The sequence below is a fragment of the Sminthopsis crassicaudata genome, chromosome 2 (assembly GCF_048593235.1).
Source record: "Sminthopsis crassicaudata isolate SCR6 chromosome 2, ASM4859323v1, whole genome shotgun sequence".
NCBI classification, from domain to species: domain Eukaryota; kingdom Metazoa; phylum Chordata; class Mammalia; order Dasyuromorphia; family Dasyuridae; genus Sminthopsis; species Sminthopsis crassicaudata.
In genome coordinates, this window is record NC_133618.1 from 189,122,415 (window position 1) to 189,148,610 (window position 26,196).

Consider the following 26,196-nt stretch of genomic DNA (forward strand, 5'->3'; position numbering starts at 1 on the left):
GGAATTCTTTATGTTTACAAAACAATTGGAGATGCATGAATATGAATGCTACAATTCAGAATATAGACTAGATTTGATAATCATCTGAATAGAGATAATTGCAAGTCTTAGAACTGATGAAATCACCCGGTGTGATAGTATTAAAAAGAAAAGAGAAGAAGCCCTGGACAGACTCTTAGGGGACAACTAAAGTTAACGGAAATGACATGGATGAAGAGCCTGGAGAATGATCTGATGGGTAGGAGGGAAATTAGGAGAAGTCCTAAAACCCAGAGAGGAGAGAGATTCAGAAACAGCAGATGATAAACAGTGCTAAATGTTGCAGAGAGATCAAGGAGATGAAGATTAAGGAAAAAATCCATTTGATTTAGCAGTGAAGAGATTGTTAGTAAGAAATAATTTCAATTGAATGATGAAGTAAAAAATCATTTTGAGAGTGACAGGAACAGAAGTCAACTATATTAATATAGTTGACTTTCTCAATTAGTTTAGCCATGAAGTAGAGGGAAATATAGGTTGGTGGTAAATGGGATGAAGTGAGGGTGTGTGAGTGGGAGTGTGTGAATGTGTGTATGTAAAAATGGGGAGAACTGGGTTTGTTTGTAGGCAATGGAGAAGGAGCAAATGGGAGAAGGTTGAATATTAGTGAGAGAGTGGAGATGACAGAAGAGAGAATGTACTGGAGAAGTAGAGAAGGAATATACAAAAGTATATGTAGAAGTGTTGATTTTGAAAAAGAGAAAAGCTTTATTTTTATCTGAGACTGGTATGAAGGAGGAGATTTTGGGGGCAAGAAGTCTGGATGATGTAAGATGTGGAGTGGGATGGGGAAACATTTTTGGTGGTCTCAAATTTTTTGATGATGAATGAGGGGAAGTTCTTAGCTGAGAGCTTATGAGGAGGGGTATTGCCAAGAAGATTCGAGGAAAGATAAGATTTAAAACCACAGCTAAAGGATAGAAAATCAATTAGAGAGGAATACAATGTTTATCATGACCAAGGGTCCAGTTAAAATTAAATGACATAATTCTTATGGATATGGATATCTTCAACAAAGAGAAGATCTAATTCAGTTCCAATTGATCAATGGTGGACAGAATCAGCTACACCCAGAGAAGGAACACTTGGAAATGAGTATAAACTGTTTGCATTTTTGTTTTTCTTCCCAGGTTATTTTTACCTTCTGAATCCAATTCTTCCGGTGCAACAAGAAATTCATTTCTGCACACATATATTGTATCTAGGATATATTATAACATATTTAACATGCATGGGACTTCCTGCCACATAGGGGAGGGGAGGACGGAAGGAGGGAAAATTCGGAACAGAAGTGAGTGCAAGGGATGATGTTGTAAAAAATTACCCATGCATATGTACTGTCAAAAAAAAGTTATAATTATAAAATTAATTTTAAAAAATGAAATTACATAAATTTGCATTGGATTGAGTTAGCAGTTTCATGATTTACTCCAGGTTTGTTCAACTATGGATGAATAGAAGTGAAAGAGAAAAATATAGGGAATAATCCCAGTTTGGCATTTTTCAAAGCTTGACTGGTGATAAAACAAGGAGGCAGGGATTCAATGTTCAGAATAAATTGGTTTGTTAAGTGATTAAGAGAAAGTAAGGAATTTTAATGTAGGGATAATGTACTAAAAAGAACTGAGGGCTAGAGGGAATGTATACCACAATGGATCTTGAAAAGTGTAAATTCAAAACTTAGTGATTGCAACAAAATTTAATATCTCAGCATGTGCACACACACACACACACACACACACACACACATACATATACATGCACAAACATAAGGGGGAGAAAGGTCCTGTTCCTGAGAGACTTTTTCTCTCTTCAAGGAGTCCTCAACTTTGCTTCTAGGCATGAAGAAGCTAATGAAAAAGCTGCTTCTTTGCAAAGTTGGGATAACTCTACTGCACTAGATCAAGAAAGTCAATCCTCAGGGCTGCTATGCAGTCTCCTCATTGGATTCCACTACTGCTGTCAATTTTTCTAGGAATCTGGTTGTTGGTGGCAATTTGGATTGTTCTGATAGAGATCTTGGTAACGTAAGTCACCTGTATATTCTGACATGAGCCTTCATTGGGAAGAGTCTATCAATCCTTTTGTATGTAAACTACATTTTGATTGTGTTAACAATTCCTCAGGTTCTGAAGCTAATTAGAAAACTCCTCAATAGCACCATACTAGTTTTTCAATCACTCATGGCCAGAAGATGACTCTCTAAAGTTCTGCCCACTGGATTAAAACCATCAGGGAAAATTGTATTTACTCTGAGGCGTGCACACACACACACTCACACAATAGAGTTATATCTCATATCTCACAGAGACAGAGACATATTTCCATTACTGTTATTTTTGGAGGGAGGCAACTAACAATTGGGAAAATCAAGACAGGTCCTATAGAGGAGATGAATTTTGAACTGAATTTTGAAAGAGGCAGGAATTCTAAGACAGAAAGTAACCCAAGTATGGTATATGTTTAAATATAAAATCATAGAATAATAAAGTTGGAAAGAATACTAGGGATTAATTAACCCAATTCATATCTGAAAAGGAACACTCCATTCAACATCCCTAACAATGGTCATATAGCTCTATCTAATAATCTCTAGTAAGGGGAAACCCAAGAACTACTGAGCCAGTCTATTTCATTTACATATAGCTCTAATTATAGGAAGTTTTTCCTGACCTCAAGATTAAATTTGTCTCTTTTAAGCTTCTATTCATTGCTCTTAAATCTGTCCTCTAAGTATGAACAGAATAAATCTAATCTCTCTTACACATGAATCTGGAAATAGGAATTGGAACCAATTATGAGGCAGGGATTTAAATACTGAAGCAACTGGTAGTGATAAAGTTTCTTGGGGGAAGAAGCAGGGGAGTGATAGGTAAGACATATCTCAGGAATATTGATTTGGCAATCATATGGCAGATGGATGGGAGAGGGAGAAAATGGAAGTAGAAAAACAATTAGGAGGTTAATGTAATGATTTAGGTAAAGGGATAAATGAGTCTAAACTAGGCTGGCTGTTGTGTGAGAGAAAAGTAGAGAGATTTATTGTATTTCACAAGAAATCCTACTTTCCCATATTGTCATTTAAATGCATTATTTTAGTCACATCAACAGAAAATGCCTTGATTATTTTACTAAGTGAAAAAGATTAGCAAATCTTACAAGAAAATTCCTTTAACAGCATGAGTAAAAAATGTTCTGACAAGTCAAGCAAAGGCAGGAAATTCATTATTAAAGCTGCCACAGCCTTCAAAAGAGAACGGAAAAACAAAAAAACAAAAACACTATGAATGACCAGTACCATTGTTGGCGGAATACCTAAATTTCCTCAAATTGTTTAACTCAAAGCTTTTCCATGTCAGACTCCGAAGAAGTAACCAAAGCATCTGACTTCCTGCTACAGCTCAAATGTCTAGGCATGCAATATTGGTGGCATTTCCATTTTGTAGAGAAATTTGTCACTGAGAAAAGAAGAAAAGTAACAAGCTTTTTACTGAAGGCAATTTTATCTTCTGTCCTCATATTTTCTCTATTTAAAAATATTCTTGGAATCTTAAGAAAATAATATATTCCATGATTGTGTGAATTTTTCTAATGGAAAAATGACTCTTTCCCCTTTGCAAATTTCTCATGCTGTCATTCAAAGGCCTCCCAACTTACCTTTGCAATTTATTCCATATTGCTTTCTGTCACATATTGTATTCTTTGTTCTACTCAAAGCAGAATGTGAACTATTCCCTAAAGTCAACATTCTAGGTTTCATGTGCTTACCTTCAGATAGACTATGCTCCCCCCCCATGCCTGGAATTCAACTTCTCTTAAAATCTTATTTTCCTAGAAACTTAGTTCATGTAATACTTTCTTTATAGCCTTCCCTCACCATTGCTAACTCTGATGTAGCTAGTGCTTTTATCTGAAGTTAATTGTATTTACTTAACTGAAAACATGTTACACTCTACTGGTAAAATATAAATTCTTGCTGGGCAGATACTGTTTAGCTATTATTTATCCTACCACAAAACCATTGTGTTTAATGAATTGAATTGAATTGAATTTCTTAATTTTTAACTCTTCAAATCATTTTGCTGACTAAGCAGGTTAATATAATTAGATAATATTTTAGAAATATAGGGGATGTTTAAGATAGTATTAATAGTTTGCAACCCAGTTTCTTCACCCATAAAAGAATGAAACAGGAGAGGTGTGAAAGGACAAATCTGATGATCTCTCAAGGGCTTTTCCAGCTCTCTATTTAGAGCCAGATGTTCACAAAGATCCTGGATGAGTTGGATAAGTAAAATGTTGCAAAATTTTGAGCAGTTGAACAAAATGGTCTCCAAGAGACCTGGCTGGATCTAAATCCTGTGTTCCCATGACAGTTAGATGAGTTCAAACTTTCAAAAATGACTTTTATTCTATTGCTGAGACAACTTAATCCTAATAAATTAAAATAAGTTTCTGATAATGGAAAATGGGGCATGAATAGAATAAAGAATATGGATGATAACTACAATAATTTTGTAAAGCAGTTTAATTGATATAAATCTATTTCAATGAAACAAAGATCAAAAGAATCTAAAAGTGTCTTAATAAAGAAATTTTTGAGTTGTCAAACTGAAATAGATAACATCCAATGGCAACACTGGTTCAACAATATAAACTTGTTTCCAAAATTTTACAGCAAAGAATGATAGAAATTTATGGATATTACCAGCCCACAGGTTTCAGGAATAGAGAGATAGCAGTCCCTTTACTGTGTTGTGGTCAGTTCTGAATCCCAAAGTTTAAAAAAGACATTGATAAGCTGGAGAATGTACAAAGAAAGGCAGCTAGGATGATGACAGGCCTTACGGTCATGTCATATGAAGATCTGTTGAATAAAGCATGTTTAGCCTAGAGAAGAAAAAACTATAGGCAGAGAGGAAAGGGTATCATGATAGTTGTCTTGAAGTATTTAAAGCTCTCACACAGAGAAAAGATCATACTTGTGCTTTTCAGCCACAGAAATAAAAACTTGGAGACATTTGAGAAAAAAAAAAATGAAAGGAAAGTAGGAAAAAGAAGAACAATGGAAAAGACCTGAAAAAAAAAAAATTTTAACATGGTTTTTACCATAGGTAGAGTTATCATATTTTGATCCTAACATTAAAGTTCTAGACAATTATAGAGGAGGTAGAAATGGCACTTTATTGATAATACAAGGATAGCAAAAGTAGCTAGATTAGACTAAATGTACATGGGGCAATCTATGCTTAGAGTTGTCACTCTGAGGAAACAATGCTAAAATATCTTAAAGAAAGGAAGATATGAAAGTGTGGGGAAATAAATTGGACATAACTATTATTATTTTTTTAAAAACAAATGTTTATTGGTATTGTTTATAACCAAATCACTCTTTAAAAAACCAGATATGAATAATCTTCTTACACAAAGATGATGCTCCTGAGCCACTATAAATATCCAACCTAATAGTTGTAATTCAGATTCATCTGACCAACATATGTACAATTTTTCTTTGTGATCATTGACAAGTATTTATCCAACAATATTTGCTTGTAATCTCAGATTATAGTGAAGTCAAGTCAATGTATATTTATTATATAACAGGCGCTATACTAAGGGTTAAAGGAAAGGATAAGAACAAAGAAAAGAAAAACAAAAACTTAACAAGTCTCTCAGGGAACTCAGTCTAATGTGGGAAAAATTTGAGATGATTGAAAATTGATTGAAAAATCTGAGAGGCATAGTTTTGGGAAACTTAATAGTTAATTTATTAATTATTCTATGAGATGCTAAATTAAAGGAAAAGAACAAAGAAAAGAAAAACAAAAACTTAAGTCTCTGTTCTCAAGGAACTCAGTCTAATGTGGGAAAAAGTGAGATGATTGAAAATTCTGAGAGGCATAGTTTGGGGGAACTTAATAGTTAATTCATTAACTACTCTACCAGATACTAAATTGAGGTTATATAAATTGGACATTATTAATATTCCCCAAAAAGCAAATGAGAAAATACAAGTACTACCATCCAATATTTTTTCCATCTTATATTTTCAATCTATGTAAAACAGTTTTATGTGAACTATATACATATATATTGAATTTACTCTTGATGAGGCTATTAGGAAGAAATAGATAAAAAGTAAGTGATATTCCACTACATTCAACTTTTTTTTGGTCTTTTTCTTTCCTTCTTTAAGAGATTCTTTAAAAAAGAAAATGTCTCATCAAATCCTCAGTTGGATATCTTCACATCTTTATCATGTTGAAATTGAATGAAGTCTGCAGAGAATACAAGATTTCATTATGTTTATTGTTGTTCATTTATTATGAAAAAGTACCTAATAGAACAAAGTGACACTTTAAAGGTTCCTCTCCAACAAGGTTTGTCTCATCCATACATATTGAATCAAAATCATTAAATATTTCTTGAAAGAAATGACAATATGACCTTCTTGTTGTTTATCCTTCATTTTTGAGGAGGATTAGTGACATCATGGGTTGAATATGTGAGAATTAGATTTAAGTGAGACAGAATTGCACAAAATCTTTAGCCTCACTCTTCTAGAATTATTGAGGTCCAATGGTAAGGCAATAGTCAAGACAACTTAATGCCCCTGGATACAGTGATGACCTTGACTTCTTCTAAGCTCCACAATACCTGCCTCTGTCACCTTCATGCCAACTGGAAAAAAAAATATTCTCATTCACCCATTCCCCTCTGGGGGAAATCTTCATTTGCTTGGTGTAGACATTCTCTTACTTACTTATAGCTTATCAGTTACTCTTTATCTGCTTTAGTCTGTCTCCAGAGATAGTTATATTGGGATGTAGCCATTGAGTATACTACAGATTTTTGGAGCTATAGGTGAGTTGAGTGATAGGTGGACTCCAAAATTGGACCCTTTTTATGGCTGAATATCCCTCATAATAGAGGAACTAGTCCTCCCTAAATACCCAAGACCCTCTTAAATACCAGCCAGAAGCATAAAATGGAGAAAGAGATGTTTGCAAAGATGTTCACCGTTGTTTTAGAGGAAAAGCATACAGACCAAGGGGCTGATGGATTCTTTGTGGGTAGTGAGATTTTCCAGGTCTTATTTGCAATTTATGTTGTCTTGAATGTTATCAGGCCTGATATACTTTAGAGGTTCTAGATGAGACTTGAAATCACTTAAAAGAATTTGACTTAACAGAAATTGATCTATCCATACAGAAATAATCAAGTAGATGAAGAATATTTATTGCTCAGATTATGACAATCATTTGGATTGGTAATTTATAGATTTTATCATTGTTTTTTATATTAAGGACCCACTACACAAATGATCATTTGGGTCATTTAAAAAGAAGAAAACTAGACCAAATTCTCTTTAGGAAATTTCAAAATTCCTTTAATGACCTCAAACTTCTCCTACAAATAAAGACTCAACTTTTTAATACTAAATCTGTACCAATGTTATTGTATGGCTGTATGACATGGCATACAACATTCTCTGAATAAATTAAAAAGGATATCACAAAGAGGAAAATTTGTTGCCATAAAATCTCATGATTCAGTTATATTTGATATGAACAGGCTACTGCATTTATCAAACTAGGAACCTAGAAGAATAGATGTAAAGGATGTTGTTAGGAAAATGTATGATAGAAAATGAAGATAGAAAATGGTCATGTGATAAAGATGAGGAATAATCTGAGTGCTCCATTGCTATTTTAATATTGAGAGAAAGAAACAAAGAACTACAGAAGGTTTGGTAGACTCTCTTTGTTGAAAATATCAAAGGACATGGCAATTTGCACATAATAGGTAAGCATGAATGGGTTATGTTAGAAACAGCCAAATGAATGAATTCACAATTTAATCTGAGTATTAGACTAATCAGTCAATTCTAATGCTGCTAATCTTACTTTGCTTCACTTCATATAGATCTTTCCAAATGTCCTTATATGGTTCATGTGTGTATATTTTATAATATCATAAAATTCTATCATATAACTATCCCATAATTTATTTCATCATTTTCTAACTGTTTAGAGGTAGTTTGGAAAGAAGTTCTTATGAGTATGACTGTCTCAATTTGTATATCAACTATTAAAGAAACATTTGCCATTCATTAGGACAGAATTACTAAGCAAATAGAGAAAATTTCCCCTACATATGAAGGAATACAATATCGCACAAATTCCCACTCTACTGCTGAGAGAAGAAACATTCCCAGTGCAACTTAAATTCTAAGGTTTAATCCCATCTGGAATACCTTTTACAACTCTCTCTACCCTTGAAGCTGGTGTACTTTTCTGTTTCCAAAGTTAATTGTTGCTCCTTTACCATAAAGCTACTCTCGCCATTTGAAGCTGGGTTTCTTCTTTCCTACTGAACTCTTGCCATCTGCTTGGTCTGTTGGCTGCTGAGGCTTCTTTTTCCCCAGAGGGATTATTATCACTCATTTGTAATATTACCCATGACTTCAGTTGTTCAACATATTTTGATTCTGTTGTTATTTAGGCCTATGGAAACATAAGCTAGAACAGAAAAGAGCCTCTCAAGACAAGATCTTCCTTTTCCAAGATCTTTACTACTCACCAGTAATTTCCCTATGGTCACTTGCTATTTAGGGAGTTGACTAAATTCTTTTTCAGCTTCCATCAATACCATGATAATTAGTGTCAGAATCTTGAAATCATCCTGGATTTTCAATAAATCAATCTTAATTAATTGTTTAGATGGTCTTAATAACTTTGGAGCTGACAACCTTTGTCCTGAATTCCTATAGCTTCATTTATGTCTCTAATACCAATAAACATTCAACCATTCTCAAATCATTGAGCACATATTTTGTTTCTAGTTTTTGGCTACCATAAATGATAACATCATAAAGATTTTTTTTGTACATACAGATCTTTTCTTGCTGTAAATAATCTTAATGGTATATTATCACATAGGTGAAATCACTTAATCAGAGTATATGAGTAACTTTGCAATTTTTCTTATATAACTGAAAATTATTTTCCATATCCATTGTGACATAGTATAGCCTTTAGGAACAATCCCAAGCCTAGCTAGCTAGTTCTGCCCAGGGAACTATGGTTGCACACAACATCAGAATTAGACTACTCTTTAATTCCATCTAGAAGCCATAAAATTAGCATATCAGTGACATGATACACATGGTTTCTCTAACTTTTCCCTATAAATTTATCTTCTTGCTCCTGAATCTTTGCTAACTTCTTTTAGAATTTAACCTGCTCTAATTGGCATCACAATTATAATAAACTTTGTCCCTTGACTTGGAGATGGGTCCAAGCCTGTAAATTCTTTTGAAATACCTCATAGCACTGATATGGAGCCCCAACATTTTTGGGGTCCCCTTGAATCCCAACAATAGAATCCATTCAAAACTCTATCATCAGCAGTGAATTAGTCTGCCTTCTCATAATTCTTGAAACATTAAATTTATTCATTTAAAATCGCATTTTCTAATTTTATGGATATGAGGTTTTTAGAGAGGCAATATAATGCAATAAAAAAAAGCACTGGCTTAGGAGTTGGAAATTAGAATTCAAGTTCCTGGTATTTACACACATATATTGTATCTAGGTTATATTGTAACATATGTAAAATGTATGGGATTGCCTGTCATCAAGGGGAGGGAGTAGAGGGAGGGAGGGAGGGGATAATTTGGAAAAATGAATACAAGGGATAATATTATAAAAAAAAATTACTCATGCATATATACTGTGAAAAAATTATAAATTAAAAAAAATAAAATAAAATAGAATTCAAGTTCCACCCTGACAACTACTACTTGTGTGATCTGGGTAAATTAACTTCAATGACATGGGCTACAGTTTCTTCATCTGTAAAAGTAACAGCTTGAGTAGATTGCTTTGGATATCTCTTCCAACTATGATGCTTACTAATTCTGAACCAATTTTTTTTTTCAAGTGGTTATTGGTAGTTTGAACAACTTCTTTTGAAAATTACTTGTTAACAACTTTTGACCCCTATAATGAGTAGTTAATAATTTCATGCATGGTGTCAATTTTGTATAGATTTTTGATGTAAACTTTACATTAAAATATATGACAATTCTTTTTCTGAATCTGATCTTTTCGCCAGAATCTAACTTTATTGATTTTATTTGTACAAGTTAATTTTTTCATTTTTAGGAGGTCCAGCTCAGTCATTTACTCCACCTTAATTCTAGTAGTTTACATTTGTTAATTAATTTCTGTTTATCCTCTACATAGCTTATTTGTTCATATTTGTTGTTTTTTGTGACTTCCTTGACAGCAAACTTTTGACTTTTGTATCCCCCCAGTGCTTAGTACAGTGCCTGACACACAGTGGACACTTAATAAATGCTTATTGACTGACTGACAAATCTATGAATGAATTAAGACATCAGGTCTCATCAATTGCATAAATAACTTTCATGTTTAGGACAATGAAATCCTATTTCACTGAAAAGTCAGTTGTTCTCCTACCTGACTTCTGTCAGCTATAAATGACCAGTTTTTCTGCTTAGAATTTCTTATTGACTGCTTTTAGCTAAATGCCCTTCAAACAAATGGATCATGTCTTGTGTTTGACCCCTTATTCTGAGCATTGAGAGGATACACTTAACTCCTTTGTCTTTCCTTGAAAATAACAAAACTGACTTTAAAAAATTCTCTGACTCATTTTTTCCTCTGTCAGGACAATTTTATCTATTTTCCCAAGTTATTGATACTTAATGTTTAAAATAGTTTCTAGTATAATATGAAAGAACCTTCTACTAATACAGTAATAGTGTTCTGTGATAGAGCCTGTAACCCACCTGCTTCAAGGAAAAGTGTTATTTTGGTGTACACTTTGTTTGGAATTGTTTGGGCATATTTCTTGAAATGTCTTTGTGTTGGTAATGTGTTTGTTTGCATTTTGTCTTGTTCAATATCCTTTGTTTTATGGCATTTGGCTTTTATAAATGTTTAGGGGTTTAGAGTGTGCTTGTTTTGACAGGCTTGTAGTGAGGTATAGGATACAAACACATTATGAGTTTGTACTGAATAAAGTGAGAACTGCCAAGACTACATCCCTGCAGCTCAAGTATTGTAGCTGCAAAGGCAAGGTCTGGGGGTGTGTGTACCTGTACTTCTGCAAGTGAAACAGCTTCTTGGATCCACTGAGTAAGGCATGTTTTTAATTTTTGGGAAATAGGAGTTGTTTCTGACATATGATAGTATATTCTTGCCTGATGGTAGAGCTTACTGGAATGTGACTTTATCAAATTTGAATGATAAACTGTTGATAATTCAGCTTGTGACTTTTGTGCCACTACCTTGATGATGATTCTATTGGTTTGTGAAGGGATTGGGATTAGATTGTTTGACTTGATTGTGGATGGCTGATGGATACAGAGAAGAATATAGGCTACTTCTATCTCTAGTTTTTCTTCTGAGGAATGTTGGGGCCCCTTGTGTGAGTATCTAAAAATTCAAAAGTAAGGACTCAAAGTGTCTGAATTTGAGCAGATTAGAAGAAAAAGGGAAAGGAAATAAAATCACTAGTATTAGAAACTGAAATGATAGATATAATAGAACAGAGAAGTTAGAGATATATAGAATGTTACAACTGAAAGGGCCTTAGAAATATAGTTCAACTTCTTCATGTAAATACTGAATCTTAGAGATGGGAAGGGGCTGTGGTTGACTATGGTTGCTCATCTAATTAGTGGCAGAACTAGTGTAAGAATTCATTTTTTTCTTAATCATAATGGAATAGGAAAAGTATGGGGATTCATGAAATTCTAGAATTCAAAGGATTTGGAACTTGGAGGTGATGTAGTATAATTTCCCACCTCAAGCAAGATTCCTACTATACTTTACTCTCTCAATTTTGGGGAACCCACAACCTCCCAAGGTGGCCATTGTGATTCTTGAGGGTATTAAAAAAAAAACAACTAATGGAAATAGGCAGTTTATATAAATGTACAGATTTACAGGGGACAATCTTTCTTTGTAATAGAATAACAGATAAGAAGAAGCAATGTGCTACAATGGTCAAAGGTCCAGAAGATTAGAACTTGAAGAAACTTGAAAATATTTTTGTCTAATTCCCTTATATTACAGAGAAAAAGTCAAGGCTCAAAAATATGAAGTACTTTCCCCCACATCACACTGCCAGTTATTAAATAGAACTAAAATTCAGGTCTTCTCTATCCCTGTCCTGAACTTTTCCACTGTTCTGGATAAACAAACATTAAAAACCTAATTATATTCAAGACACTGTGTTTTAGGTCCTCAAGATTTAAGGATATAATGAAAAATGTCATTTTGCTCATTGTTATTGGTGAATGATATAATTTATAGCCCAGAAATTGTCAATACAAGTACCTGGTTAAAAAAAAAAAATTCTTGCTGGCTTCAGGGGATATTTTGATTATTTTATTGTTTGAAACTAGTGAATTTAGCTAGAAATATTCTTATTATTTGGGATTAGGTTCATACTAAACTCAAACTGAATTTCACAGAGCTAAATTAGCAATTCAATTCAATTTAGCACCTAGTAAAAAATTGGTGCGGGGCATTCTGCTAAATTAAACAGTTCCTGTTCTCAAGGAGCAGCCATTTTTATTGGGAAAGGGGGACACGATCCATAGACATAAAGATAAGTACTTTGAGAAGGGAGAGAGGAAGATTTCATGGAGGAAGTGGCACTTGACTTGAACCTTAAAAGATGAGGATTCTGAAAGGAGATAGAGCAGGAGCAAATTCTAAACATAAGGAGACAGTTTGTCAATGCACAGGTGGGTGGTGGAATGTCAAATCTGAGAGGAAAAGATAAGACAATTTAGTTTAAATGGGAAGTGTGGGAGAGGGAGTACTATGAAAGATAAGTTGGGGCCAGAATGTGGAGGGCCTTAAATGCCTGTCTAAACAATCTGTATTTTACCCTACTGTCTTTTTGTGTGTGTGGACCCTTTTAGCAATCTAGTGAAACCTATGGACTCATTCTCAGAATAAAGCTTTGGTGGCTTATCTTGTGAATATAAGGAAATGTCTTATTGCAGTTTGAAACAGGAGTTGTTAATCTGTGGTTAAATCAAGTAATATCAATGAACTTTTATTAGGCACCTATTATGTACCAGGAACAGAGCCAAAGGATAGGAATACAAAGAAAGGCAAAAACCGTCCTTGCTCACAAAGAGCTGACAATCACAAGTAAACAGCTATGGATAAATAAGATAGAGATAGTATACATTTGAGATGAATTCAAAGGGAACTCACTAGCACCAGTTTATGGTGCTATTCTGAACACTTATTTTAATATAATTGGTTTCTTTTGTCGTCCCATGTATATTATTTTATGCATTTAAAAACATTATTTTGAGAAGAGATCCATTTCCCCAGGCTATTAGAAGGGTCAGTAATTCACAAAAAAGTTAAAAACCACTGGGTTAGAAGTTAGTAAAAATAAAAATGTATTGTTTATGTCCTATCCAAGCTAATGGACCCCTTGAAATCTATCCAGCCTCTGTGGACCCCAGGTTAAAAACCCTTGTTATGCAGGTAATCTTCAGAGACCAATGAAGGCTTTTGAGCCAGTGAACTGGTAGTGGTCAAAACTGTGTTTTAGGAAGATTTTGGCAGCAAGTAAGAACTTTGAACACAGGAGGAGAAAGAAGGAGGTGCCATGAACATGATCTTTCCCCTCCATACTCCTGAAATTTAGTTTGTTACTTTGTCATGGTAGTTTAGGTGATTTAAGTGTCTTTTGTTTAAATTGTTAGGATGTTGGAAATGGGACTGGGGAGGTCAATTAAAGGGCAGATTGATAGGACAAAATATGCTAAGAACTGCTATAATTTAGAAGAGCAGTTAAGCTCTTCTTTCTTCACCTAAAATTAAAATAACACAATAAGCCATTTTTTCTTACAGACTTAATACTGGCGTTATTGCTTTTGAATTTTGAAGTGGAAGCTGAAGCATCTGAAATTCTGTCATCAGTAATTTGAATTAAGAGAACCAGATCCCCAGTCTCTGTTATTCTCAAGTGAATAAATTTCTGGTCCATATTTCTAAAGTGACCCGTCACCTGTACTGGCATCCCCTTTTCCTAAAGTCTGGTGGTAGTTTCCATTTGAAAGTCTAGCTTTCCTTCAAACTGAATGTCTCTTTTCCACCTCTTCTTTTCACTCCCTCACCAAAGTAGCTCCACGCAGAGACCTCTCCATTTTTGGCTAGTATGATACCTGTGTTTTCGCAGTCTCTGCTAGAGGAAGGCATCATTTCCCCTCCCTTAATTTCCATCTTCAGTTACTAATTCTTGTAAATTTTTTCTTTGTAATGTTTTACATTCTTTCCAGGCCCACTGCCACTATTTCAGGCTAAAATTATAATAGTCGCTCCTGAAGCTCCTCCCCTCCTCCTGGATAAATCGCTTTGCACAATGCTATTTATTAGATGATTCTTGCAGCTTTCCTAGCATTTTTCTTGTATTTTTTAATTTTCACAGTGTCTTGACCAGGTAAGTGCTCAATATATGCAAAAATGGCTGGTAAGCATTTTAAAGTGGAGTGTATATTTAGTATGACCCAGATGGGTATGATTGGTTTGGTCCTTTTCCCCTTGTTTTTTTCCTTCCGAAACATACATTTAGGACGCTAGAAGATATTCCCCACCCCCAACCTGCCTTTTTTTTCCCTATGGGGTGCATGCTAGTAAAACACTGGTACTGGCTTAGTCGCCAAGCCTATTTCCCTCACCTATTAAGTGAGCTTGATATCTGTACAAACTCCTCAAGGGGCTTTATTGCCAATGTTTGGCTTTGACTAATTAAATTATACAGGGTCAGATGACAGTTCGTTTGCTCTTAAACTTTGTTCTCCACCCAAGTATAAAGGGACACAATTTCTTGGTTTAAAAGAAAACTCCCCGGAGACCTCCTCCTACAGAAGAAAACTCTAAGATCTTTGTTACCGGACACTTTCCCTTCTAGACAGGAACACCCGCTAATTGCCCCAGGCCATTTTTCACTGCTTTCCTTCTTCACCTCCATTACTTAACCTTTATCTTTTTACAATATTACAATTTTTAGCTTTTAAGTAAAGCCAAAATGGGGCGCATGCCGTGGAGCATTTCTTATTTCACCGAGGGACGAGTCTGGTGACGGCTTTGAGACCAGGCTGAGCGAGGGACCAGCCTTGTGAGACCTGGGCAAGCCTCTCTGTAAAAGACAGGATGACCGTCCAAGGTCCTCTCCTGCAACGTATCTTGTCACCCCCTAACCCCTGCTCTTCCCAATTCCCCCCTGCGGAAGGGACGTGAGAGGGCTGGGGCTGGAAGAGAACTCGGCAGCTCCGCCGTCCTTTGGGCTTGCCCAAGGTCTCATGTGCGCAGCAGACACACCACTCGAACCCGGGCCACCTCCTTCCGAAGCCCGCACTCCAGACGCTGCACCCGCGAACCTCCTAAGAAGAGGGAGAAACTCGCACTGAGTATGCGCAAAGAGTGAGAAGCTCGCCCGCTCAGTGGCCAGCTGCTGTGGCGCTTCTCTGCTCTCGGTCTAGGCCGGGGCACCGGTTGCCGTGGTAACCGTAAAGCCCGTCTCTCCTTAGGAAGCGGCTCCTCTCCTCCCTGCCCCCTCCCCGCTCCCTCCTTCCTCCCCTCCCCCCCGGCACCCGGAGCGCTGCAGCTTGCTTGAAACTAACATGGCCGAGCCCCCCGGCCGGCGGCAGCGGCTCCCGTGGCTCCGGCTTCTGCTTCAGCTTTGGGCTCTGGCCGGGGGTGGGAGCCCCTCACTGGTGAGAAGGCGGCTCCCGGGGGGCGACGGGGAAGCCACTGAAGCGGCTCTGGGGCTGAAGGAGGTCGGGAGCTGAGGCGGACTGGGGAGGGGGGCGGTGGTGGAGGGCCGCGGGGACCGGACAGAGGGAACTCCGGGAGCGAGGGAGGAGGCGGCTAGACTGAGGGAGTGCGCGGAGGCGGCCTCAGGCCTGAGGAGGACAAAGTTGGGTCGGCCCCAAGGCTGAAGGGTAAATTCTGAGCGAGATGGGACGGAGGCAGCTCCGGGACGGAGGGCTGCTGTTGAGGGAAGCACACCTTCGAGTCACGACCCCTGGGTGTGCGAACACCGCTTTCTCAAGGTGGAGAGAGTTCGTCCGGGGATTGACCCGAGTCAGGGTTCGAGCTGGGGCCGGGGCTAACCAGTGGGAGGGGGCCGTAGTGTGACAAGGCGGCATGGTTGGGGGCGCCGCCCCCTCCTGTCCCCGCCTCCGTCCCCCTTTAGTGTTCTCTACTTAAGTTTCTCCCTTTTTTTTTTCTCCTTGTCTTGGGACAGAAATCATAAAAAGAAAAAAAAAATTATAGGTCTTCGATCAGTCACGTCGACCGAAATCCAGCAAGTTTTTAAAAAAAAAAGAGGGGTGGGGAGGAGAACGTCCCCAACCCTACTGTAGCATGTGGAAACTGAACAAGAGCAAAGTGCTTCTGGATGATTCCCCCGAGGAAGAGGAGTGCCGGGGAGAGGGGAAAGCGCTGCCGCCGCCCGCGGCCGCCTCGGCCGCCGCCTCTTCCCAGGTACGTGGGGGTGGGAGAGCCGAGTGTAGCCCTCGGCGTTCGGTGCGCGTCTGCCCGTGGGGGTGGAGGGCCAGCCGCTTTATCGGCCATTCGCTCTTTCCGCGCCGCCCCTGGGAGTTAGAGCAGAGCCCACGTTCCCCGGGCGGGAGCCTTGGACTTGGCGTTTGAACCTTAGTTGTACGGCTAATCTTACGAGGTGTATGTGCCCGACCTTGGACGTAACACTTTTTGCCACCCTAGACCTCAGTTTCTCATCTGTACAAATCTGCTTGGACTCGGATGGTTTCTGAGGCCCCTGCTCCTAAAAGCCTGTAATTTCCTGAATTTGATACCTGCGTCTTTAGGGATTATCCCTCGGTTGTAGGGGGTGTTGGAGGAGAGGAGGATTGAGCTTCACGTTGGCAGCCCTTCCTCCGATGACTCCCAAAACTGCCGCTCTTCTTACAGCATAGACTCTGAAACTCCATTAAATAATGTTTTTATTTAAGCGCTTAATGAATACTTTATCTACCTTTAATAATTTGTTATGCCTAAAACAGTCCCCACTGTCAAGGAAGTCTGCGTAATATAATTTCCTTACCTAAAGAATGAAGGGGTTTGACTAGTTGGTTTCTTAAGTTTCTTTCCAGATCCAAATCCTGTGATCCTATAGAATTTAATGCGGTTAAACTAAAGGAGGAGGGAAATCCTGCCTTATTGACTAGAGAAGTAGCCTCAGAGTCTGAACTATTGGGGCAAGTTTCTTTTCGGACACTGAAGTTGCTGTTTGACCTCGGGCTAGACAAATAACCCTCATGGCACTTCTCCTTGACCCCTAAATTGAAGAAGTGCTGAAGATCTGCTTTGAATAGGGGAGTTTTCCTTATTTGGAGCTCCCTAGTCCATTGAAATCAAAGATCCAGATTTGGATCAAAAAGAAAACCAGAACAAAACAAAATAAACTTTAGGAAAAAATCTTTCCTAAGAGTAGTTTTTTTTTTTTTTTTTAAACATGGAGAAAAATTCTAGCATAACATAATTAGGAATAGTACAGTTAGAAATATAACTTATGATAAAGCTTTTTTTTTCCTGAACTATCCTTCAGGGGCAGATCAAAATCCATGCATAGATATTCTCATCTTGCACATTGTTGTTTCACAAATTGTTCATAAAGAATCTGCCTAAATAAAGTGCTGAGGCATTTTCTGACTTAATGTTTCCTGAATAGCCATGCCATACTCAATTGTCTGTTTTTCTAAATGAGGCCTAATTTTTTTTTAACTTTTCCTTTCATTATATTTAAACTCGAAGAATAATCAGGCAGATATCTAACCCTAAAATAACTATAGTTTCAAATTTTTCCTTCCAATCTGGACAATTTGGAATAGATTATCAGAAACTCAGGCAAGATGTAGTGTGTAAGTTTGCAGATTTTAATTGTATAAAATAACAGAGTTTGGATTTTGTTATCATTTTTAAAAACTGGAGAAGAAAGGTAAATGATGTTAATAGTATATGATTTGTGCCCTTATCAGTATGTTCATTTAGTATTTTCAAATTGTACTTGTCTTGGGGCAGCTAGGTGACGAAGTGGACAAAGCACCAGCCTTGAATTCAGGAGGACCAGAGGCCAAATCTGTTCTCAGACACTTAACACTTCCTAACTGTGGGACCCTGGGCAAGTCACCTAACCCCAGCCTCAGAAAACAAACAAACAAATTGTAATTGTCCTTATGTTTGCCATGAGAAGCACTTTTTCATTATTACTCTTTTCATCATAAATTTATTGTAATTTATGGTATGAATTTCTTTTTTTTTTTTCCTGAGGCTGGGGTTAGGTGACTTGCCCAGGGTCCCACAGCTAGGAAGTGTTAAGTGTCTGAAATCACATTTGAACTCAGGTCCTCCTGAATTCTCAGGACTGGTGCTCTATCCACTGCGCCACCTAGCTGCCCCATGAATTTCTTTAAATAAAATGTTGAGAGAACATTTTCATCTTAAAATTTTGTTCCAGTTAATGCTGCATTTACATTGAATGTTGGTGTGATAGTTAAAGAAAAGTTTGAATCAAGAAAACCATAATTACATGTTTATTGATTAAGTATTTAAATATTGATATTGATGAATTTTAAGTGTTAATAGATATTTAGTTTAAAAGAATTTTTTTAAAAGACGCTTTTGGTGGCATAAGAGAAAAATATATACTTGTATACTGAAGACCACAAAGGCATTGATGTTAAAATGTAGAATCCTGCTTAAACTGTTTTTTTCAGTAGAAAGTTTCCTGGAGGAGTTCTTTTCACAACTCTTTTCTACCTTTCCACCTCAATTAATTTCTCCTATTTTATATAGCTAACTAGGTTAGATATCCAGTGGGATTTTATGCCCTTCCCCCCCACCCCTTTAAGAATCATAAAGAATGAACAGTTGAACATTGGCTCTGGAGTAAGTCAAATGAACAATTACTAAGAGCCTGGCATATCCCAAACACTTCACTAAGCACTGGGGATACAAAGAAAGACAAACAATAGTCTCTACTGTCAAAGAATTTACAATCTAATGATGGAGAACAGCTACATACAAACAAGATATCTATAGGCTGTGTTGGAGATAATTGCTGAGGGCAGAGACTTGCATTAAGGTGAAATTGTGGAACATAAGATTTTACCTGGAGTTGGTGGAAGGTAAGGAGAGAATTGAGGAAAGAGAATTCTAAGCATGAGAGACAACCAATAAAATTGTACAGTGGGGAGATGAAATGTCTTGTTTTAAGAGGAACAGCAAGGAGGCCAAATTTGCAGAGGAGTAAAGTATAAGAACTGAAAAAGTAAGAAGGTACCAAGTTATGAAGGATTTGAAAAGCTGAACAGAATGTTTTACATTTGCTCTTAGAGGCAATGGGGAGGTCACTGGTGTTGATTGAGTAGTGAGATAATAAGATCAGACCCATGTTTTAGGAAGATCAGTTCTGTTTGATAGTTAAGTGGAGGATGGACATGGAGACCAACCAGAAAGCTCTACTGCAAAGTTGAGGCTTAAAATAATGATATACTGCACTGGGGGTGGTTGCAAAGAAGGGCGTATGTTCCAGGGATTCATGTAGGATGGTCCTTCCTTTGATACTAATAAAAAAAAGTTAGGAAAAGGCAAGGGTTTGTTGGGGGCATGGGACATAAAATTTAGTTTTGGATATGCTGAGTTTGAGATGTTTATAGTATGTTAGTAAGATTAAGATTAGAAAAGAATTGTTGGAAATAGGTCAGAGAATCAGCATAGAGATAATAACTGAATCCTTGTGAGCCAATGAAATTCTCAAATGAAATGGGAAAGAAAAGAATAAGTTAAGATACAGGACATGCATAAGACAATAGGAAATGCAGTCCTGATGATTGGAAAACCTGGGTTCAAATCCTGCCCCTTATGTTCATTACCTGTATTACCTTGAGCAACTCACAGCCTCAGATTCTAGAAATAACTGATACTTTAATCTTATGAAATTTTTATGCTTCTATTTTTCAAGGACAAAAAAAAAAAAATACCAGTATTTCATTTTGAATAAATTAGGAAAAGCCCACAACTGCCAGGGAGCATAGTGAAAAGAAGTACTAGGCCTGAAGTTAGGAACACTCATATTCCTGCTTTCAAATGTGGCCCCAGAAGCTTACTAGTTGTTTGACTTTGAACAAGTCATTTAACCCTATTTGCCTCTGTATTATCTGTAAAATGAATTAAAGAAAGAAATGGCAAACCATTCCAATATCTTTGCCAAGAAAACCCCAAATGAAGTCACAAAGACTTGGATGTAGCTGAAATGACCAAATAGGAAATGGAAAATCCTAAGCTTTATCATAATTCATGTCATCTTCCTATTTCTCCCACCATGTAAAGATTTTTAAATTTTTAATAGAGCTTGTCAGTATTCAATGTGTTATTAAAATATTAAGATTTCATTTAAATAATTTGAAATATCTGGGTCATATTATTAAAAGTACCTACAAGCTAACTGTGGGGAAAACTTTTCATGTTTTTTATGCTGACAGATGAGGAGGAAAATTATCTATTAATTCTGATAGGTTAGTCATACACTAAATTTAGTATTGCCAACTCTTCCAAAAATCTTAATCTTTATCACAATACCAAATTCTTTTAAGTATTGAACTTAATAATGCATTGAAATTCAAACATGAAATCTCTGCCCACAAAATTTTAAGTTTGATAAAGAATTATACCTAAGACTGAAATAACCTTTTACAGTATGATAGGTTCTCTAGTGTCTTAATAAAAGTGATTACTTTCTATTTCTTTTTTTTTAAATAAAGCTTTTTATTTTCAAAATATACACAAATAATTTGACAACATTGACCCTTGCATTTCAGATTTTCTCCTCCTTCCCTCTACCCCCTCCCCTAGATAGCAAGCAATTTAACATGTTATACATGTTAAAATATGTTAAATCCAATATATATAAACATTTATACAATTTAATAATATTCAGTCTAAGGTCCCTTCCAGTCCTAAAATTTGAATAAACTATTTTAAAAGTTTTAAATAACCTTATTATTTGTATTAATGATCACTAATTATAAGTTATCTAGATATAGTGAAGCTTATCTGTAATGTTCTTGTCTAAAGATGTAATCTTCTCTGGGAGCAGGTTTCTTGGGGAGCTTCTGAAGGCAGCCTTAATTTCAGTTCAGTGTAATCACCCTGAATGCAGCCAGGAATCAAAGTCCAAATCCTTTATTGTCTCTTCCAAAATCTTATCTCCTTCACTTGGGACTGGGCTAGTTTTCTGGAGGCCTTACAGATCTTGGTTTCAGTGTTCTCTTGCCACCACTTCTCTGTCTTCCTTCTTTCTGCCCAACTTGTGAATCTCCTTGACTGAATCCTGACTCTAAATTTCCTCAAGTCCCTAGCCAGCACATAGGTGGAAATTGCAATGAATTTGCCTGCCTCCAAGAGAGTGGACTTGTGGGCTTCTGACTTGTGAATCTCCCGAAGTCCATCCTAGTTGAGGCTTCTAGCTTATATATGCTATCTAAAGGTGTGAATGTGTGAACTAATGTGTGAATTCCTTTAAAGGTGTGAACTAAGTACATAAACATTAACACCTTGTTTCAAGTTCTGGCCTATAACATCTCCCACTTTCTTTTGATTTAGAACATAAGGTAATCATGACCTCCCTGACTTCTCAAGAAGGTAAGAACCCCCCAAAAAGAAGGTGATCACACCTTCCTTGACTGCTCAAAAAAGGAATGAAAACACCATAAAAAGGAGGTGATCACGCCCTCCCTGACTTCTCAGGAAGGGAGATGAAAACACCAAAGGAAATGTGAAATCAAATCAGATTAGCGGGTTTTTGAAGGGGCTCACTCTTAAAACAGGTATACATAAATCCATCACTATGGGAGGTATTATTATACATAATCACATAAATTTCATAAGCACATAATAACGGCTAGTAGTGATGTAACAAATACATGTATAAATACATGTCCTTAGGTCCTAGAAATAGTCCAAAATGACTCCATTGTCCATTAGTTCATGTGTCAGGAATCCAATGATTCCTGCTGGTTTTCAAGTCCTGCCACAGTCTTATCTTGTGTTAAAGAATCCAATGAGTCCTGCTGGTTTTCAAGTCCTACAACAGTTCTTATCAACAAATTTTCATCTCAAGGAGTCCAATGATGCCTGCTGGTTTTCAAGTCCTACAACAGTCTCATTATCAGCCATGCTCTTTAAGTGTCAGATGTTTCTTAGATCTTCTCCTTTGTTTTGAGGTTTTTCTCTTTTTTCTATCTGTCTCTAATAGACAAGGCAAATATAGCTTGTTGGCATCCATCTGATTCCTTCTCCATCTGTAGAAATACAAGGAAACCCTCTCTCCCAGCAGTATCTAGTCCCTTCTATTTACCACTTTCTAAATCTCTTCTCATCATCTGGCAATTATATTGAAACTGTTTGCACTGGACACTGCCCTGTTGGCTTAAAAGGCCTGTATTCCCTCCAATTGTAATCTCTTTCTGCTATTTGATTGATTTTTTGGATGACTGATCATGTAATCCCTTTCTGCCATGTGATTGCTTTTTTGGCTGATAGATTATATCAGAGTCCTGACCTTCTAAAGACTCTCTGGGTGTAAACTTAGCTGCCATCATGCCCCACCTATCTTTTGATTGAGGTCTTGAAACTGGGCTCCTCCTCTCATTTCCCTGGGTCAGTCTACATTCTAAGGCCCAGTGGAAGCCCTTGTGGCATTTTGAACATAGGGTTTTGGGTTTTATTTTCTCACCCTGTCCTCTCTATCTCTCTGTCTACACTGAGCTCTAAGATGTCCTATTTTTCCATACTGAAAACATCGGCGATTTTCTCTAGAAGTCCCTTGCTAAGAGGGACTCTGTCTTCCCATGTTCATCATGGTTTGGATATAATAAGCATTTGTGCCCATTGTGGCACAGCGTCTTATGATCGCCTCTAAAGGAGCATCTTTGTGTAGTCCCCATATAATTTCTTCTGCAAAACTCATTGGCATTTTCCTTAGCCTGTCTGGTCATTATTTCTGTAGTTGTATTTTCTCCAATGGTTCTTGTTACAGCAGTTTGCAAACGTCCCACAAGATCTACAAAAGGTTCATTGGGACTTTGCTCTATTTTTGTGAAGGCTTTACCTTCATCTTTTTCTGGGAGAGAACCCCAAGCTTTTATTGCAGCCTTAGAAATTTGCTCATACACTGTTATGGGATAATTGAAATTTGCTCATACACTGTTATGGGATAATTAATCTGTGCTGAATTCTCTCCATACTGACCTTCACCTGCTAGTTGGTCAAAAGTGATTTGTATGTTAACTCCTGTTGCCTATTGCCTTGGGCTTGAATCCTACATAATTCATGATATTCTGAAAGCCACAACAAGTTTTGTCCAGGTTCTAAACATGTCCTAGCTATGGATTTCCAATCACTCAGGGTTAGGATTTCATAAACCAAACTATCTAGTAACATCTTAACATAAGATGATGTAGCCCCATAAAGAATGCAACCTTTTTTCAAATCCTTAATTTTTTTCTGAATCAAAATGAGTGTATCTTCTCCTTTTTTGACCCGAAGAGTCACTCTTCATTCACAGGGTATGCATTTATTTTTAAATCAGATATATTCTGTCCTTAATTTTGTGCCTTAACCAATGCCTTTTGTAATCTTGTCATAGGCTATTTAATAGGTGGTTCTGTTTGTGTCACTGCCTTTCCCCCTCCTCCTTCTCCCTCCACCTATGAAGGGTGAATTGGGGAAAGTAGGTCAGGGGATAGGAAATTCTCTGTTGTGAAGTGCCATATTCAGAATTGTACTTAACTCCATTTTTATCTGATTCTTCATCCTTTTCACCTAGTTTAGTAGGCACCTCTCCCTCCTAATCTTTCTTATTTTTCCTTATTCTATAACTTATATAATTTCCTAAAGCCAGTTGCATTAAATTATATGTATTAAGTGTGTCTTTGGAAATTGAGTCAGGTCTATTTTTATTATAAAATTGACAAAGTTGCTCTCCTACTCATTTCCACTCCTCTAGATCCAATTTTTTTTTTCCCAGAGAACCAGGGAGATGTGTAGTATACAGTTTTTAAAAGTTCAGTGATCTGCTCCCAAATTATAATCAAACCTTGGCTTTTCATAACCCTGACAATGCTCTCTACACATTTTCTTTGAAGAGGAAAAGCAGGCTATGTCCCATTTCAGCTGAAGTACAATTTTAGCCCTTTAACAAAGTTTCCTTGTATATTTTTGTACCCACCCTAATTTCTGGGTCGAGGAGACTTTTCCACTGAAATCAGGGTAGTGTCTGTCCCATGTTCGTGCACCAAAATGTAATGTTCTTCTCTAAAGATGTAATCTTCTCTGGGAGCAGGTTTCTTGGGGAGCTTCTGGAGGCAGCCTTAGTTTCAGTTCAGTGTAATCATCCCAAATGCAGCCAGGAATTAAAGTCCAAATCCTTTATTGTCTCTTCCAAAATCTTATCTCCTTCACTTGGGACTTGGCTAGTTTTCTGGAGGCCTTCCTGATCTTGGTTTCAATGTTCTCCTGCTACCATTTCTCTGTCTTCCTCCTTTCTGCCCAACTTGTGAATCTCCTCAACTTGTGAATCTCTTCAACTGAATCCTGCCTCTGAATCTCCTGAAGTCCCCAGCCAGCACAAAAGTGACAGTTGGAATGAATGTGACTCTGCCTCCAAGAGAGTGGGCTTATGACTTGTGAATCTCCTGAAGTCCATCCTTGTTGAGGCTCCTAGCTTATATATAATCTCTAAAGGTGTGAATGTGTGAACTCCTTTAAAGGTATGAACTAAGTACATAAGCATTAGCATCTTGTTTCAATTTCTCCCCCATAACACTTATCTACCAAGAATTCTATGAGGAAATAAATACCTTTTTAACTGTTACTCTGGCCTTGAAATAATTTTAAAAATGAATTACTTCAAAAATTTTCTGTGGTGTAGGTTGATCTTATCCCAATTAGTATGAACTCGTGAGATTTTATTGCATGGGATATCTATCTTCAATAAATACCTATTCCTAACAGATATATTCCATTTTCAAATTTTGAGAATTTTGTTAGAATCCAATATAATCCTGTTTTACTTTTTTTTTTTTTTTTTGGTGAGGCAAATTGGGGTTAAGTGACTTGCCTTGGTCACACAGCTGGTAAGTATTAAGTATCTGAGGTCTGATTTGAACACCCCAGGTCTCCTGACTTCAGAGCTGGTTCTGTCTACTGTGCCATCGAGCTGTCCCCATTTTATTATTTTATTACTTGGGTTCTGGAGACTACAAAGGAGAAACAGTATGGGTATGCAAGAATTACATTTCTGATTATATATGTGTTTTGAACATTCTTGTTGTTTGGGGAGGAGGAAGATTGAGCAATAGTAACAGGAGGCAATCTCCCCCCTTCCAAATATACATGTATATGTCTATTATATGTGTGTGTTATCCAATATGAAAACTCATTTTATGGATGAGAACAATGAAGTCCAGCAAAGGGAAGCCATATAGCTATAGAATCAAAGATAGGACTAAAACACATATATTAATTCAAATAACATGCTCCACAATCTTTTTACTTTTTTTTAATTACTCATACATCCTAACATAAGATTCATTGAGGTCTCCAGGTTCATTACTTTTTTTCCTCAGTTGCCTGAACAGGATCAACATTAATGGTTTTCAAAAACTATTTAGATTTTGTCACAAATTCTGCTATGTATGCTCTGAAATTTTGGCTGTAGATAAAAATTCATAAGTAATTTTGTTTAATATAAATTTTACTTACCTAGTATGCATAAGATTACATGTATTATTCACAAGATTAATAAAACTTACCTAGAATACATAACTAACTCCAAACTAACTGGACTAACCTTAACCTGTTAGAAATTGAACTTGCAAAAAACTCATTAAAAATGATTTCTTATTAAATGAAAACTTGATCATATCTACATTTCCCATGGTGTTGCAAATTTAAACTTAATGTGTTTTTTTTTTTTTTCATACATTTTCATACAAATACTATGCATGAAAATGGGGATGAGCTATTGAAATTGTATAGGTTAGGCTCTTCCCTTTTGTTGATT

General features: G+C 36.8%; 1 protein-coding gene across 6 annotated transcripts in view; it reads left to right on the plus strand.

Moving 5' to 3' along the window:
• The window catches only part of TDRP (testis development related protein), a 127,212-nt gene that overhangs the window by 59,436 nt on the left and 41,580 nt on the right, over window positions 1-26,196 (plus strand). The window contains exons 1-2 of one of the 6 annotated variants that reach the window (XM_074287981.1): window positions 15,549-15,823; window positions 16,357-16,595. In XM_074287981.1, the coding sequence (XP_074144082.1) occupies window positions 16,476-16,595 (120 nt within the window). In that variant the 5' untranslated portion in view covers window positions 15,549-15,823; window positions 16,357-16,475. The other 5 variants (XM_074287983.1, XM_074287986.1, XM_074287985.1 and 2 more) reach the window with 5 other exon arrangements.